The sequence below is a fragment of the Myotis myotis genome, unplaced genomic scaffold (genome assembly GCF_014108235.1).
Source record: "Myotis myotis isolate mMyoMyo1 unplaced genomic scaffold, mMyoMyo1.p scaffold_m19_p_3, whole genome shotgun sequence".
Taxonomy (NCBI): Eukaryota; Metazoa; Chordata; class Mammalia; order Chiroptera; family Vespertilionidae; genus Myotis; species Myotis myotis.
In genome coordinates this window covers 39,608,699-39,626,684 of record NW_023416335.1, presented here as the reverse complement: position 1 = coordinate 39,626,684, position 17,986 = coordinate 39,608,699, and the positions used below count along the sequence as shown (strand labels likewise).

At 43.0% G+C, this 17,986-nt stretch overlaps 1 protein-coding gene across 7 annotated transcripts in view; it reads left to right on the top strand.

The window, feature by feature from the left end:
- Positions 1-17,986, top strand: part of MBNL2 (muscleblind like splicing regulator 2) — a 164,052-nt gene that overhangs the window by 35,457 nt on the left and 110,609 nt on the right. For 6 of the 7 annotated variants that reach the window (XM_036301347.1, XM_036301348.1, XM_036301345.1 and 3 more), the window contains exon 2: positions 17,009-17,788. The exons of the other annotated variant lie outside the window; for it this stretch is intronic. In XM_036301347.1, the coding sequence (XP_036157240.1) occupies positions 17,615-17,788 (174 nt within the window). In that variant the 5' untranslated portion in view covers positions 17,009-17,614. The remainder of the gene's footprint in view (positions 1-17,008; positions 17,789-17,986) is intronic. 7 annotated transcript variants of the gene reach the window in all.

Here is a 17,986-nt window from a genome sequence, read left to right as displayed (position 1 = left end):
GGCCAGGGATCGAACTTGCAACTCAGATACATGCCCTTGACCGGGAATTGAACCCGTGACCCTTTGGCGCACAGACTGACACTCTAACCACTGATCCACACCGGCCAGGGCAGACAGCTTATTCTTTTTCTGGTTGGATAAACTGAGGCCTAGAGAGGGATTGTGGCTTACCCCAAATCTCCTGACCAGCATGTGACTGCAGAAACTAACACTCAGGTCTTCTATACCTCAGCCCAGCCGTTTGCTGACAATTAGCTCCCAAAGGGCAGTCAAGTGTATTCAGAGGGCCTTACTTGGTTTGCTTTCACGCTTTAAAAACGAAATGCCCTTTCTTTTAAGAAACAGCCTGTGACCCTAATGAGCTAAATATGTTTTTGATGGAGGATGAGAAGAGCTGAGCCAATGACCTAGGCAGCATCCATAATGGACCCCTGGACTCACATGTGCAAGCAACCCGTTTCTTTCTGACTCTTCAAACCAAAGCGCCTCTCTTTCTGAAGGAAACCACTGGGGAAGCCTAATGTATTGCCTAAGACAGATAAGACTTAAAAGTATTGGCTTGGGGTCATGGATTTTTATTATCAGTTTTCTGTGGAAATATTGTAACTGCTACTTGAGCAGCTAGAGGAAGCCTCAGAATGTCTGTCAGCAGAGCTGACGGGGAATTGGTTATAGCAGTTAGAACAGTGAAGAACTCGCAGCCAGGCTTAATAAATATTTGCTGCTGCTGAGTCATTCTTACTGGAAAAAGTGACGCAGACAGGATCATGTCTGCCAAGTGCTGCAGAGGTTATCAGAGTGGCCTTCACCAAAATTTCCACCATCGATATTGCATTCCACTCCCAATGGCGCGGTGAGGACCCCAGAAATGAAATGCCCTGTAGTAGTGTTCTTCCTTAAGTCTCCCCAGTTCTTTCATTGACAGTGTGTCCGTAGCCTTGGCAACAACCTAGTGTAGGTGGGATAATGGAAGTGTTCAGTTATATGGCTTGATCAAGGGCACACGGTTGTATGAGCTGTGGCTCTTAACTGCCCAGTGTGGGTTTAAGGAAGCCATCCATTCCTCATTGAAATGCACACCTTTGTTCAATCCTAAGAAAGTCCTTGATTACTACCAAGAAGACCCACCTCAATAAGCAAAACTTCATTGACATCTGAACATAGAGTGTTATTATAATAACCAAAATTATTTTGCATTTCATCCCTAGTTAAAAAGCGACTACATTAGCAAAATAATGTTGTAGATGTAAAAAAGTTACCACATGGTCAAGTTGCTTTTTCAGACAAAGTGTTAATGACAAAAATTTGGTGGGGGTGGGGGGCGGGTTACTGGAACACGCGGAGTCTAAGTAGGTAGCTCTGGGATGATCTGCATACCAGAGAAGGTATTGTTCAGACTCTACCTTTCTCCCTCTCTCATTTGATCTTGTCAGATTTGATTTGATTCAAAGCTATTGGTTCTCTGAGAGAAGGAGGTCAGACCAGTTTGAGGAATAGCAGCATTAGAAGAGCAATTGAAGTATGCACATGGGAACGCAGGTGATAAAATCATTTTGGAAAATAATGAACAAGTAACTTGAGAGCCTGTTGTGAGGGTGGTATCTCAGGTTATGCCAGGTTATTAATTTTCCGAGTCAGCAGTATGCCTCTTACAAAACACTTAAAGGAAAATGGATATGTTTTTGAAAGAAATGCAGTTGGGAGGGGAGAATTAAGGAACTGAGTGAAGTTCACAGGTCAATGGAGCTGGGAAAGCAAAACTACTTACATTTAAGGAAGAATTGTAGAGTTGAAAAATATGCAAAACGTAGTTAAGTGAGCAGCGTTTAGTACATTAAAGCAGATGTCTAAAGATTTCTTGGTTCATCGACATCATACCAAAGCCCCCACCCTCTGCGGTGTGTATTTGCTTGCTTGTTTGCCTCACCCTGGACACTTGTTGAAATGAATGGCTCAGTCCGCTTCCTGTCAACAGGGAGCACAGCCCCGTGTGCCAGGTGTGGTTGTCAGGTTTCACATTTTGGTCTGTTCCTCAGTTTCCCCTTCCATAAAATGGGAAGAAGCCACCTCAGAAGTTGCTTGTGACCAGGAGTGATTCAGACCGTGACTGTTCCTTTCCCTTTCCCCCAGTTTCCCGGTTGCATGCCTCCAAGTGGTGACCCACTGTTGCCATGGTGACACAGCTCAGGGTAATGTTGCCTAGAAATAATGACAACTGGTGGCAGCAGGGAAGCAGAGCCGAGTGGTGATTAGCCTCTGAGGAGAGCCCTGCCTGGGCTGAGAGGCAACAAAAGAAGCTGTGCTGGGCATGAGGAAGGAAGGGAGGGTGAGCTTGTTTTAGTAAGTTGAGCAAGGATGCTACCTGCGTCCAGCAATTAGCACTCATGTCACTAATATCTCGGGTATCAATGCCTTATGTTTTGATAGAATATACGCTTTCTTGCCAGGTTTATCCTTTTTTATTACTTAGAGCTCCGGGTTTAAGTGCAATAAATACTTGTTGATTTCGATTCTAGCTGTTAACTCAATTTCCTGAAAGATAAGAAGAGTTGTTGACTCAGACTCGTTTCAGTAGCCTGCTTTATAATTGGGGCTTGAGTCGTTCCTTGTCAATGGCGATTATAAAAGTGTGGCAGGAAATTGATTTTTTAAAAATTTCTAGGGTGACTGAAATGACAACAAAATAAATATCCTGATTTTATCGATTGATCTCTCCCTGATACTGAATCCCTGGGTTCTACTTTTTCTACTGAAGCCTAATGGTACCCTACAGGGAATTTTTTATGTTAAGTATTAGTGAAATACAATCGCCTACATGTCTGACCCTGTTGGTGCCTTTCCTACTGTGTTCAAACAAACAAGCAGCATTCTGTATCCTTCTGGGGCCTTCTGAACCCTTTGAACATGCAATCCACATGCCCCATATCTGGTTCCATGCCAGCGTAATGTGTTCTGCATAGCGAGTGGGGTGAGGTTCTCTCCAGCAGAACCTCTCTGGGATGTAGTCAACAGCTGGATTACAAATCTTAAGAAGGAACCTAGCTATAGCCTCTGCCTCCAGGGACCAGGCAGAAGACCTGCTCCTTCTTCTCTCTCTCTCTCATTAACCCCCACGAGGTAAGCTGTGTTGAAGGTCTATGTGGCTCAAAAACTGGGCCTTCCATTGCTAGAGAATACCAGGGCCAGGGATGGGGCCTCTTTGGAGCCCATGCTTATGAAGGACAATGCTCACATCCACTCTCAGCAAGCTGTTCTGCTGACATCCTTTGGGAGCTGGGATTGCTGGCGTGCATTCAGAAAGTCTGAGACCCTGAAACCACAGTCACTCCCACCACCTCACCACGAAGACGGGCGTAGGGGGTGTTGGTGAGCTCTTGGTGCACAACAGCATGCTGTGTGCTGCTCTAGTAGCAGAGAAAAGGTCAAGAAGATGAATTAGTCCTCTGAGTACCAGGACCCTAGATCTGGGTCCTTGCTACAGCCTGGGACTTAGGCATCCAACGCTGGCTCTTTCCTGGATGCGGAGTGCAGAACCCCACCCCCTCTCCACCCCACCTGGATGCCACTTCAGTTCTAGACTCTGGAACAGGAACACAAAGGCCCCCTTTATCCCAAAAACAGATACTCCTGTTTGATCCCACAACTCAAACGGCCTGCTAACAAATCTAGGCCAAACCCAGCCGAGCCGATAAGATTTCCAGAAGAGTTCCTAAAAATACATTTTCTTCTTAAGTCAGCCTTGCCAAGCACGGTACAATCACAGAGATTTAAGGGCTAAAATGGCCTTACAAACTGTTGCACCCCCTCTATTCTAAATCTAAGAAGTCAAAGTCCTTGAGAACTGAAATTATAGCAAGAATAACAATGGTTGAGAAATATTTCAAATCACATCATGAAGATGAAACAAAGCAAATCATAAATTCAGGCGGGAACTATGAGCTGTGTAGTATATTCATTCATTTATTTGTTCATTCATCCATTCATCACTCAGCAAATATTTATTGCATGCATACCATGTCCTAAAGCAGTGATGGTGAACCTTTTGAGCGCGGCGTGTCAGCATTTGGAAAAACGCTAACTTAACTCTGGTGCCGTGTCACATATAGAAAGTTTTTGATATTTGCAACCATAGTACAACAAAGATTTATATTTTTGATATTTATTTTATATATTTAAATGCCATTTAACAAAGAAAAATCAACCAAAAAAATGAGTTCGCGCGTCACCTCTGACACACCTGTCATAGGTTCGCCATCACTGTCCTAAAGTTTTGGTTTTGCATTAGGTGTCAGGAATACAGACCCTGCCATCACAAATATTACATCACCTTTGGAGGAGAAAATGATAAGATAAATAAATATGTGAGTGTCAAATAATGATAAGGAGTTTGTAGGGAAATAAAGCGGAGGGACGGGGAGGGAGCCAGAGTGAGGAGGTAGGACTGATGAAATATTGCATCAGGAAAGGCCTCCCCGTGGACTGTCATCTGAGCCTGTGACTATCTGGGAGAGGCACACTCTTAGCAGAGAGAACAGTAAGGTCAAAGCCCTGAGGCAAGCACATTTGTGGCTGCTCAAGAACCAGCCCAAGGCAAGGATGCCTGAAGGGGAGTGAACAGGAGAAAGGAGGTCAGGGAAGGTATGGGGCTAATCATAGAGGCCAGTATGAGTGATGGTAAGGCTGTTGGCTTTCACACTCAAGAGTTGGGAGCCATTGGAAGTACCTGGGCAGGAAGTGGCATGATCTGATTACATCTCCAAAGGATCTCTTAGTAGAATGTGTTGAGACAGGACTGCAGGGGGCAAGGGCAGAAGCAGGAGAGATGGGTTTAGGGGGTCATTGAATTAACCCAGGTGAGATAATGGTGGCTTAAATTCAGGTGGCAGCCATTTAAATTCCATTGGCTCTGGATCTATTAGAAAGGTAGAGCCAACGGAATTTCCAAATGGATCAGATGTAGGCTACCAAAGAGAGAGATGGAGGGAGAAGAGGTGACAGAGACGGAAAAAGGATTCCAACTTGGGAATCCTCACTGTCTGGTGGGTTTAAAGCCATAAAACTGGAGGAAAGAATGGTGAGCCAGCAGCCGGGTGGATTTGTGTTCTTGCCCTCCCCTCTCTGCTCCGAATTCACCATCCACAGATATGCTGGCTGCCCCCTCCTTGAATTAACCCTGGCCACCTGGCAGCAGCTCTGGTCGCTCTCATCCTTATTACCTTTCACCTCAAAAACATTACGTCCATGGTTCTCACTGAATGTTTGTTCTCAGCTAGTACCTGGGGCTTCTCTTGCCATTAGAGATGCTAACCCAGGTTAGCCTGACATCCCAGGCATCTCTCCGACAGCTCTACACATGCGCTTCCTCCAGCACCGGCCTTTCCCTCTCACAGATGTGTGCACTTCCTGTGGCACCTTCTATGCAGCTGCTCATTCTAATCTGAGGGAAGCCACTGGCTCTTCACTCATTTGCAAAGCACATGTGATTATTATGTGCCGAGCCCACGACTGACCCGGTCCCTCTTGGCTGGGGATACTAGCCATGCCCACTTCTGAGATCATGCTACACCTGCCACACGCACACATTAAGGTACTTTATGATACACTTAGAAGCAATTATATGATAACAGATACCATTTCCACAAGGAGAGAAGAATAGCACTTTCCCTCGCCTCCTCACCTCCAATCTCTGTTGCCTGTACTCTTGTTATAACTCAGGTCTCTCTGATTTTAAATTGTCTCATCCCTAAGGCCTTGACCTTTGAAATTGGCAGCACTTTTTCCTCTGCCCCTGTTCTCAGCTCGAGAAGGGTAGATGGAGAAAGCAAGGAAACTGTAGTTGCTCATTTTGGAACAAGATCATGAAATCTCATTGAGATGGTGCCTCCTGGACCACTTGACATTCCCTGGCTTTCTGTCTCAGGCTCTTATTCAACTGCCAAGAGGGGCCACCCTCAACTTCGGGAACTCTCTGTATGTCCTGGACTCCTGTGCCTGTTCCAGCAGGTGGAACTTCTTCCTGACTGAGACTGTAGGGGCCACTAGGCAAAAGCTGCCCCATTCCATGTCCAGCTCTTCAGCTGGAAATCGGGCTGCCTCCCTCACTTCCCACCTTCTCTCGGCCCCATATCTGAAAACGGCATTTTATTTCTTGCAAAGGCCGAGTGAACAAGGAGAAAGGAAGTCGGGAGTCTTGTCCCTGTTCCCAAGATGCCTCGACTGGTCAATTCCAGCTCTCTGGCCCACCCTGCCATCCTGCCATTTCCCCAAGCCTCTATGGTGTTTCTCTCCTTCCATTCAGAAAAGAAAGGAAAGGCAGGAAGTGGTGGGAGACGCAAGCACTCTCCTGGGAGCTTCACACAGCACATCCTTCCAACTCTGTGAGCAGGCCTCAAGTTCCAGAGGGTCACTTCTCCAGGAATGCACAGGCCATCAGTGTCCATCTGACCACAAAACACGAGGAGTTCAGAACTGTCCTTGCTGCTGCTTGGTGGTCTCACAGCACCAAATACCCCTGAGAGCTCCTGGTGCTCCCCACGCCCTCCTCCTCCCCTGGGAAGGTCAGCAGTATGGCCTGGTTATTACCTCTAGCCACTACCAATTGTCAATCATCTACATGTCACTGGTCTGTGGCAGTGGGCTTTTGTGGCTACTCCCTCCATCTTGGAACTCTAAACTCTCCTGGCACCCTTAACATTGCAATATTCAGAGGATCTTTTGTCTATCATTCTGTTCCTGTGTTTTCACTTGCTCCTCTCTTTTCTGTCAGCTCTAAGTAACTAATGAACTGTCCTTGGCCTTGTTCAAGGCTTTCTCTTTGTTCTCCTAGATACATACATCAATGTAGATTTAGATATAAAATCTTAATATGTTTCTTTCTCTCACACTCACTTTAGCCGTTGTGTGGTTTTAGCTGTGTATCCATGGCCATGACCTCTATGTCCCCATTTCTAATGGGCTTCCACTTGCTAACATCCTTCCTCCCAGGCAGAGCATTACTATCTTTCTGCCCGCACAGGGTCCAAATTTTGAAGTCCTCTTTGACTAATCTCTTCCCTGCTCTCCACATTCCCAGTCCGAAAAGATTATTCATTTTTAATGAATTTATCCCAGCCATGATCTGAATTGCCTTCTCCTTCCCACCATTGCAATATAATTTTCAGCCTGGATTATTCTTTAATGCCTGGACCATTGCTATTCTTGCTGACCAATTTCACCACCTGTGAGTTCTTCTAATTCTAGTGAACCCCTAGTGGTGCCACCAAAGAGAGGTTTCTCCAGGTGGGGTCTTGTCTGTGTCTCTCTGGTGCTCCCCAACATCTACTGTACTAGTGATCCTCACATTTTATACCCATCTACATAAGTCGGACTTAGGTAGCCTAAGACCCTACAGCACTATTATCAATGGGGACAATATCACCCCCTAAAGAGAACTTTGGAAATTCAAAGGAGCATTTCCCCCCCATTATCCAAATGACTAGGGAGCGTGTCTGGAATGTGACAGGCAGGAGTCGAACGATTTTGATAGCTTGCAATGGATATGACTTCCTCAGAGTTAGGGACCAAGTTGTATCTCATGTTGCATGTTCTGCTAGACATTCACATAGATAAAAGTCCTGTTCATAGTGACCTGGGTCAAGGTCTTAACAGTTTTATATATTTGCACCAAGTGTTTTTTAAATTTATTTTGCATTTTTGGACAGTCTTAATATAACTCAGTTATATCAAGAATGCCACAACTGTGTAAATTGAGGCAACATTATTCTTCACCTTGTTAGGAACCTTAACAGAAATTGTTTGGCATTTTGCAAAGCCATACCACTTATCATACCTATGTTGGTCTGCATTTGTATCTTTCCTATTCCAAATAAGCTACATATATGCAGGTGTGAGTATCTGACCACTTCATTCTGTCTCATAATATACTTTATTACTGAATATTACAATTCTAAAATACACATTATTTATTTTATAAAAAGTTACTTCCTTTGATACCATGGTTATAGTTCAGTTATGGCAATATATTGAATTTTTAAAAATGTGTACATGTTTACATTATTTGGTATTTCCACTTCATGGTCATAGCAGTTATATTACAAAAATCTTATCCAAAAAGAGGGTATTCGCATTGTTGGTGTACAGGCAGATGAAGTAGCTATTCCGCTGGTGGTAATGGAAGAGAGAGAAAAGGGGAAAGGTCAGTGGCAAAGCATGCCTGTCCACCAGAGCTTGCAGCCTGGGAAGGAAGTGGAAGTTCTGACAAAGACTTCTCTGGGAATTCAGGGCTAGACTGCAGCCTGCAGCTCGATACCCATGCTCTCCAGCTGCAGCCCCTGGGCCCTAGGCATCCAGGAAACCGGTAAGTGCTGTCAGTCTTAAATGGCAACTAATAGGATTGCTTTGATGCTAATAAGAGCGGCTCCTAACTGCATTATAAATGTTTGCATAGAAAACACAGATGCAGGGGGAAACATAATTTGAATACAAATACATGTTGAATAGATTATATCTGGTTGTAGTTTCAGGAGTACATTTATACATTTCTCCTCTTCTAACTGAAGATGGGATTTCTTTCTCTACCGGTTCCTGGAAACAGCCATGAAAATGGACTGGAAAAGGTCATGTGTTCACATGAGCCCTGATTTTATGAATTTTTCACTTGTGCTTTAAGTTACAAGATACAAGGAGAAATTTTTAGTTGGGAATTCCTCTTTTTATTACTGTTGTTATAAACATTGGCTTCTCTGACTCACCATGTGACCTTGGGTATCTGGGTTAGTTTCCCCTATGGAAATGCATTTAAAAGTATGGTCAGGTGCCACGCAAAGTAGAGATATCATTGTTAGCCTTGGTTCTTTCCTGGCTTTGGATGAATTTAGATTTGCAAATAGTCTTACAAGAGCAAATATCAAAGGTTTGTCTAATAGCCTAGGAAGCATTTCACAAAAAGGACCCTTCTACTTTCTTTCACGTACACTTGATTCACTTTACAGATATGTATACTTTCAGTGAGTAGACGTTATTTCCACCTGCTGTGTGTGTGTGTGTGTACATGCACATAGACGTAAGGATGCCTTATCTAAGGCTGATAAGGCTTAGATACCAATCAGAGAGGACTCATATGACCAAATGTATTTTGGTTGCAGTGCATATAATGGCTTAGGTATGTCTTAATTCCCTTCAATTTCAAACAGGAAAACTGAAGCTGAGAGAGCTTACGTGACATTACACAGCTATTCAGGAGAGAGGAGTGACTAGAATCAGGGCAGAAAAACTGGTTCTTACCCCTCACCCCTGCAGAAGTTTCAAAGCACCATTACATTTATATTCAATAAATGTAAAAAGGAACCCATTTAAAGGTGTTTAGGAAGAAAAATCTTTTTAAAGACGATCACTTTTGCTGCTCCCTTCACTCCTATTCTTGGTAAAGTCAGTTAGGTTCTTTATTTCTTTCGCAAGGGGGACATTTCTCATTTCTGTGCTTTTATTGGTCCATAGAGCTTCCCAGGAATAAGACCCTGTGAGGAACCTCTGCTCAGTGGCTGTGATTACAGGGCAGGATTACACCCACTCTTGGAGGTCAAGTGGCTCTCAGCCCAGTACGTACTCTAGCCGTGGCTCCTCTGGGTCCCTCTCCAGCCTAGGCGTCTGCATCTGATAGGCGCAGGATGCGGCCCAGTCATTCATTGATCAAGGGAAAGAGCACGTTGAGAGCTATTTTCATATAAGCTCCAGAAATAGAGGTGGGATGCTCAAACATGAAACCGCTCACAGGAAGGAAAAAAATCCTTTTTAAAGAAGCACATTTTAAGAATTTTAAAATCAAAGATAGGAAACACAACCATTCTCAAAATTAGAAATAGGAAACCCAAGGAGACATAGCTTCTTTATTTTAATTTGATTTATGCAAAATACAATTAAAGGCATCTCATAAGTTACTTAATGGATAATGAGTCCTTGACTGTCTGACTCAGAAATCAGTTTGTTTTGCAAGGACCCTTTAATCAGCTCCTAGGAGGCCTCTGTCTGGCAGACAGTTAAAATACCATAGATGCCCGAGAGTGAACCGGAGGAGCCGTGTGCTGCAGAACTATTTTCCTTGAGGCAGTCTTAAATTTTGAACAATCTCAGTCTCAAGATCGGACATGATTGATGTCCCCCCCCCGCCCTCAGAAATGTACAAACTAGCTACAGAGCATTGGCAAGGCAAGGACACCTGGGGCCCACAGCCCGGGCTTGTCTGTGAGGTGTAGATTGAAGGGAGGTGGCCTCCTCCGTTGCAGAATGAAAGGCCCTGCTTTCCAAGCTCTCCATGCTGCATCCCGGAGCAGCTGTGAAAGAACGCAAGCAGCAAAATTCCTTTCTACAGTCAAATGTCACAGATGTCTGAAAATCTAACACCTAGGCCAGTTTCTTAATATATTTTTGAAAAATGAAGTGTCGTGTAAGTAAAGACCCTAAAAATAGCTTGGGATTGATTATTTTGTGAAGTTGAATGGCGGGGCCTTTGGCATTTCAGGAAACACAAGAACCTTGTTTCTTTATCCTTGAACTTCAGTCTTGCCTTTGCTTTGAAGATGAGCCCCACAGCTAACCTTGGTATTTGTTCTAGTTGGCTGTCTGGGAGTGTGGGTGCTACAAAGCAGCCCCTCTGTAAAGACTTCCAGCAGAAGGGCTTGGAAATGCAGCAGCTGGTCAGCAGGGACCACCAGGCCCCTAAGACAGTCCTCCCTTAGACAAAGTCCTATAAACAAAGCCCCATGCACCCCCACCAACCGCCTGAACAAAGTCTGCAGGCCATGAGTTGGTCTGGTTTTTCATCTCATAGAATGAGGTCTTATCTGGGACATATCTCTCAGGTGTTTTCTGTTTAGTCTAGCTGTGTTTTGTTTGTTTTTATTGATTAGAAACATAGCCATGGGGGGGATGCCCCCAGCCTGCCTTCCTGTAATTGTTTCTGTGAGAATCAGTGAACCCAAGACCCTGTGATTAACTCAGGACAGACATCTTTGTTCCCTGAGCAACCAGCAGGATGCCTGGCCCACAGGAGGGCGGCAAGAAATGCTTACTACAGTGGTTCTCAGACTTGAGCTTGCTTCAGAGGCACACCCTGCAGAGCTTGTTAAAACAGATTGCTGGGCCCCACCCCCAGGTTCTGACTCAGGACCTCTGAGCAGGAACCTGAGAACCTGCACTTCTAACAGGCTCCCCCGGATGGCTGCTGCTGCTGTTGGAGAATCACTGGGCTGAGGATTCTGGGTTTTGAAGTTCAAATAATTTATCCCTGGGAAAGCTCCTTACCCCCAACCTACTTGGCAGCAACAGGGTAAAAGCCAGTCACACCTGCTGGAATTTTCCTACAGGATAATACTGAAATCCCCTATTTGTAGCCTTAATCCTTTAAATTAGACCCTGGTCCGTATGAAAAGGCAAATGCTCATTGGAGGAGAATCAGGAGTTCATATGGCAAACATTTGTTAACCATATTCTACATACCAGTCACTAAACTGAACTCTGGAGATTTGAAAATCAATATTTACAGTTCTTATGAATTAGAGAATAAAGATATCTACTTAAAAATAATTACCAGACAGCCCAGCTGGTGTGGCTCATGGTTGAGTGTTGATCTCTGAACCAGGAGGTCATGGTTTGATTCCCTGTCCAGGGCACATGACTGGGTGTGGGGTTGATCCACAGTAGGGGGTGTGCAAGAGGCAGTTGATCAATGATTCTCTGTCATCATTGATGTTTCTATCTCTCTCTCCCTCTCCCTTCCTCTCTGAAATCAATAAAAATATATTTAAAAAATGATTATCAGACAGTGTGGAAAGATGGCTCACAAGGTGATCATCAAAAGAAAATGAAGGGAGTCAGGCAGAAGCATCACTGCAGGGTGCAGGTTGGTAAGGCCTTGGCAGCCTGGTGACTCAGCTGATCCTTCAAGGGAAAGACCTTCTCCTCCTCTGTGAGGGGCTAGAAAGACAGGAGAGGGAGACAGCAGGAAGTTGCTGAATGCCTAAGGAGGATGAGGAAAGGGAATGCCAACAAAGAAACAAGGCCAGAGGAACAACTGGGAACAACCACTTCAAAATTCTAGGTTCCACACTGGAAGGAGCCAATGGGAGTGGGATTGACTGGGATGTTGGAAGTAACACTGAAGCACATGTCAAAAAGAAGTGAGAAAACGAAAGAAAAAAAGTAGAAAATAATGTGAGCAGGAGACCCTGCTTCCCAGTTCAGTCCAGAAACTTCTAGGAAAGATAGACGGTGCCTTGCATGTAATCAGGGCCAGTGCTGGCATATTTGAGAACTTGGTGAGCATTAGAAATGTATCTGTATTTATACATTTCTCTGGGCAGATGAACTAGAAAATGCTGCCTGTTCTTCCCCACTCACGCAGGGCACTGAGGAATGTATTTAAACTAAGAAGGCTCTTGGTCGATGCTACCTGTGTATTCAGGCTATACATCACGCCCAGAGTAATTTCTTGGGCCGTAAAAATATTTCATTCATTTCTGGGTTAGTAGAAGCTGGAGAAAGAAAGCAGGCTTCAGGCCTTTGTAGTGACACTGTGGGTTTTGTACTTGGAGAAATTTCTCTGTGGGTTCCTTTTGGCTGCAAAATATGATGGTTTGAGAAATGAGGGATGCTCCAGATAAGTGGCCCCAAGTGGACCTCACAGTCAGCTCTTTGATCTCTGAGGCACTGTCCTGCTTTTAGAATCTATGGCTGGAGCTGATCCACCTGGTCATTGACATACTGACGGGGGAGAAAGCCTGGAAGTGGATTTATTCAATAAATATTTATAGAGCAACTCCTCCTTTCATCACCTTGCATTTGGGTAGCACTTTACTGTTTACAAAGTCTTTTATGTTTCCTCTATAATCTGTCCTTCATGGCAGCAACCTTGTAATGTAGACAGGAACTATTATAAACATTTTACAGATGAAGAAACTGGATCGCAGAGAAATCGACTTACCCAAGGTCATGTGAAGGATCCTTGGCAAAAGGAGAGCTAGAAATGCTGGCTGTGAGGACGGGGTACTTTCCACCAATCCAGAGAATTCTATGTTGGCTGATAGAAGAAATGCACAAGCCCCTAAGACAGTGATGGCGAACCTATGACACGCGAACTCATTTTTTTGGTTGATCTTTCTTTGTTAAATGGCATTTAAATATATAAGATAAATATCAAAAATAGAAGTCTTTGTTTTACTATGGTTGCAAATATCAAAAAATTTCTATATGTGACACGGCACCAGAGTTAAGTTAGGGTTTTTCAAAATGCTGACACGCCGAGCTCAAAAGGTTCGCCATCACTGCCCTAAGACAGTGCCATCAAGAGAAATATAATGTGAGCTACATAGATAATTCTGAATTTTAAGGCACTGAAAAGAAGCAAGTGAGTTTAATTTTAATAATAATGTTTATTGCAATTTGTTAAAATATTATCAGTTCACCCTTAATAACTGTTAAATAATATTAATTAGATGTTTTCACGTTCTTTTTGTTTCACACTGAGTTGTTGAAATTACTGTGTATTTTAAAATACACACTGATTTTATACCCATCTCAACTTGGTTACTGAATTTTGATTGGAAATAGTTGATCTGTATTTAGACCTCATAAAATGTACAACTGAAAAGTAGATTCATGTACTCAAGTCAGTCCAAGAACACTTAAAACTCTTCCAATAACTACATTGAGGATCAGTTTTAAGTGAAATTTACAATAATTAAGAATACATAAAATGTTTAAATTTAGTTCCTCTGTGGCACTTGGTCACATTTCATGTGTTCAATGGCCACACGTGGCTAGTGGCTTCTATTTTAGAGAGTAAAACCCTGACATGTCACCCTTCCTCCCAGGAACTTGCAGTCTGTATTTTGGTTTATGTGTTCGTACAGTTTAATCTTGTCCTTTGGTGGCCATGTTAAAAGTTGGTCTCCATCCTTACCTGTCAGTACCCATCTCCTTTAGTGGCCTCCTCTAACCTAATTCAGATCTGCTCTCACTTCCTCGTTCCCACAGCTGCCTGCCTATACCCTCCAGAACATGGAGGTTGTGAAGGCCCAAGAGAGGTGGTATCTTTGATAAAAGTAGCTCTATAGCCTTTAGGCTAGAAACAGAGAACAATCTGGGAGAAAGAGTGGATTTACGGGAGGTTAGGATAGCAATATGTTTAGGTGCAATATGACACCCCTTCCTTTCCTTCTGGAACATCTTTGACATACACAGGACTCTGGCCATCAGAAAGCTTGGCTCCTCTGCTTTTAAAAGCAAGTTCATCTTGATAGAGTCTGGCCATCTAAATTCTGGTTGGACTTTCCTCGTAAGTAGAAATGGTCAACTGTCTCCCAGAAAAAATATTTGTCTTGTTATCTAAGAAAAAGTGTACCCCATTCATGGGACTGGGTTGAAGGCATTGTTCCTGTTTTAAGATGCCAGGCCGGTGTGGCTGAATACTCAAGTGGATTGAACATCATCCCCAGTTCAATTCCTGGTCAGAGCACATGCCTGGGTTGCAGGCTCTATCCCCAGTGGGGGCATGTGGGAGACAGCCGATAGATGTTTCTCTCTCATCGATGTTTCTATCTCTCTCTCTCTCTCCTTCTTCCTCTCTCTCTCTCTAAAATCAGTTTAAAAAAACATACTAAAAATTAACGAAATACTTTGAGTAATTATTTGTTCACCATCGCTGCATAAATACATGTTTGCCTGTTTCTTTTCCTACAAGGGAAGCCTGGGCAGAGACTATGCTTCTACCTTTGAGAATGAGCGTTCCTGTGTCTTTGTTGTCCTGTAACTCCATTGGACCTTGGTCCATAGGATTCATGGGCTCCATAAATATTTCAAAAATATAAATTAGAGGTGTGCAAGCCATCATTTTACATCTCCTTATGGCTAGTGTCTCAGCTCCACTGAATACACACACAGAAAGGGCTCCTCTTCCCTCGCTCCCCTCATCCTTTGTTCTCCAAGGGGGTAAGAGGTGGGGGTTGAGGTAATGAGGGTGCAGGTCCAGGCTGGTCTGTGAAACCTGACCCAGAGTAAATTTGGTTATTAAACTCATCTTCTTAAATGCCCTAAGTTAAGCTATTTGATGTTAGCTGCTGGGAACACAATGCTGCCAATCAGACAAGCAGGAGCCTGCCTGTCCCCTCAAATATTTTACAATTAAAGTGAGGTATGTCTCATAGCTTTCAAGGTTGCCAATTCCCTTAAATGCCCATCCAATTAAAACTCATTCAAACACTTCTACTAATAAGTAAAAGAAATCTTGGGATGAAGTAGCCCTTTCCACTCATCCCACGAGATGTCCTGCTAAATAAATGTTCCCATGATCAGATAAGTCTGAGAGACACCATTGCTTCTCTTCCCTATTAGAGAGTCATTCAAGGCCAGGAGAGAAAAAGCCCTATTGCATGGAAGCCTGTTCAGGTTGGCTTACCTGGAGTTAACTAAACTTAACTGATTGTGGGGCCTACTTTTTTAGGGAGCACTGACAAACCACTTACGGATTATTGTTCTCTGAACTTATTTGGAACATGCTGATTTTAAATAATATGCTTCTAGTCTCCATTAAGTTTTTAGTTATACAATTTTTGGAAGAACATCAAGGCTAGGCAAGTATTTAAGGTTGCTTGTGACATATACAATTTGTGAAAATGATCAACTTCTGATATTTAGCCCTTTATTCATGCTTGACCCCAATAATGTTAAAGTGTCAATGTTTTAATAATTTCACAATCCTTGAAAATAGTAAAAGAAATGAAATAGGCTGATTTTAGAAATCTGAATTTACTAATTATATTTCTGTTGAAGATGTTTAATTCCAGCATTCCACAGAACAGAGCCATTTTTATTTTTATTTTTTAATAATTCTTTATTGTTGAAAGTATTGCATATATCCCCTTGTTTCCCCCATTGACCCCTTTGAGCCCAACCCCCCCATCCAGGCCTTTAGAGCCCTATTGTCTGTGTCTATGGGTAATGCATATATGCATTCAAGGTCTTTGATTGAGTACCTCCCACCTACCCACTCTCCCTCTGAGATTCCGCACTAACAGAGCCATTTTAGATTTAGACTGAAGTCTAAACTGAGCTAACCTAAAACTAACTTGCATGCCTTCAGTCAGTGAGTCAATCAGCACTTAAATCATCAATAATTACTTTAAAAAATAATATTTTTTATTGATTTCAGAGAGGAAGGGAAAGGGAGAAATAGAAACATCAATGATGAGAGAGAATCGTTGATCAGCTGCCTCCTGCACACCCCACACTGGGGATCAAGCCTGCAACCCAAGCATGTGCCCTGACCAGGAATCAAACCATGACCTCCTGGTTCGTAGGTCAATGCTCACCACTGACCATGCTGGCCAGGCATCAAAATAAATATTTTTTGAGGACCTAATAGCTGTGAACTAAGGCTCTAGGATACAGAATTGAAAACTACAAACACTCCTTATTCTCAAGTGCTCTTAGCACAGAATGGGATACTAACCTTAAGGAAGTAATAACAGTAGACAGAAAAGTATGAGAATAAATATCAGGAAACTTCTACCTATTCAGCTCTAAGTTCAAATCTCCATAAACTAGAAAGGATATAAAGGAGGGGCCCACATTTCATCCAAAAATGACAATATCCTTATTATATAAGGAGAGACACATCCCAGATAGTTGTTTGTAACATTTTCAATAATAAAATCAATGGCCCAAATGTGAAATTAATTGGAAGCCACAATTCTATTGCACTGTTTTAGCGATTAAGCCCATTAGATTGAATTGTTTCTGAATGCCTAATTATTGTGTCTGCCACACTCATCTCTTCGAGTCGTTCCTAACTTTTGGACTGCTGCCTGGATCGTCTCTGCAATACGGTTGTAGTTGAGAATAAGCTCAAAGCACTCAGTTGCATTTTTGCAAATTCTAGATAAGAGCTAAAGAGTTTGTTCAAGTGTCGATTCCCTTGAGTTTGGGTGACAGTTGATATTTTATTGATGTTTTTCAGGTCCATGATTTAAAAGTGCCTGTGGGAAGTCACTTTGGCTGGAAACTGCAGCCAGGGAGCTCCTGTGTTTTCAAGTCTTGTTTTCCTGTCCAATACACGTTACGTCGACCTTACAAGTGGATGAAGATACCTCAGTTGTCTGACTTTACCAACTACTTGTTTTCAGAGTTTATAAAGGTGGGAGGAAACAGAAATCCTGCTAAGAGCTGAACATCTAAGTGGCTTCTTCTCCAGCACCATCGATAGCTGTGAGCTTCGAACTGGATATATTCTCCCAAGGAGTGCTGTGATATTGAAGTTCCTTATTAGAAACAGAGTGTCTGCAACACAATCAGGAGACTGGGACACTGACAGCCAGAGATGACACTGAGCATGCTTTTGTTTCGGCCTGCAGTCTTCAGGTGGGGCACATTGATTGATGAGTGACTGCTTGCCAATACGTTCTCTTCTCACGCTGTTCCTTGGATTGGACTTCATTAAGCAATTTATCACTTAACCTTCAGACTTACATGTGGGGTTTTTCACAACAATAATTTTGCATCATTGGAACTTGGGTTGATTTAATCACTTAACAGAAACGAACAGAATCCAAATTACTTGCTTGCCATGGCTTTGAATGTTGCCCCAGTCAGAGACACTAAATGGCTGACATTAGAAGTCTGCAGACAGTTCCAACGAGGAACCTGCTCACGCTCCGACGAGGAGTGCAAATTTGCTCACCCCCCCAAAAGTTGCCAGGTTGAAAATGGAAGAGTAATCGCCTGCTTCGATTCCCTAAAGGTAAGACAGTGCATTGAATGTCATAGCAACGCCATACTGAACTTTCAAATGAAATGTTTTTCATTGTACTTTTACAGAAGTTGAACAATTGTTTTTAGATTCTGTTTTCTTATTTGTGGTGACTATTGGGAGATTTTCATTCATTTTTTTTCATATGAGGCATAGATAAATTTTTTACAGATCCATGTTTAATTTAAA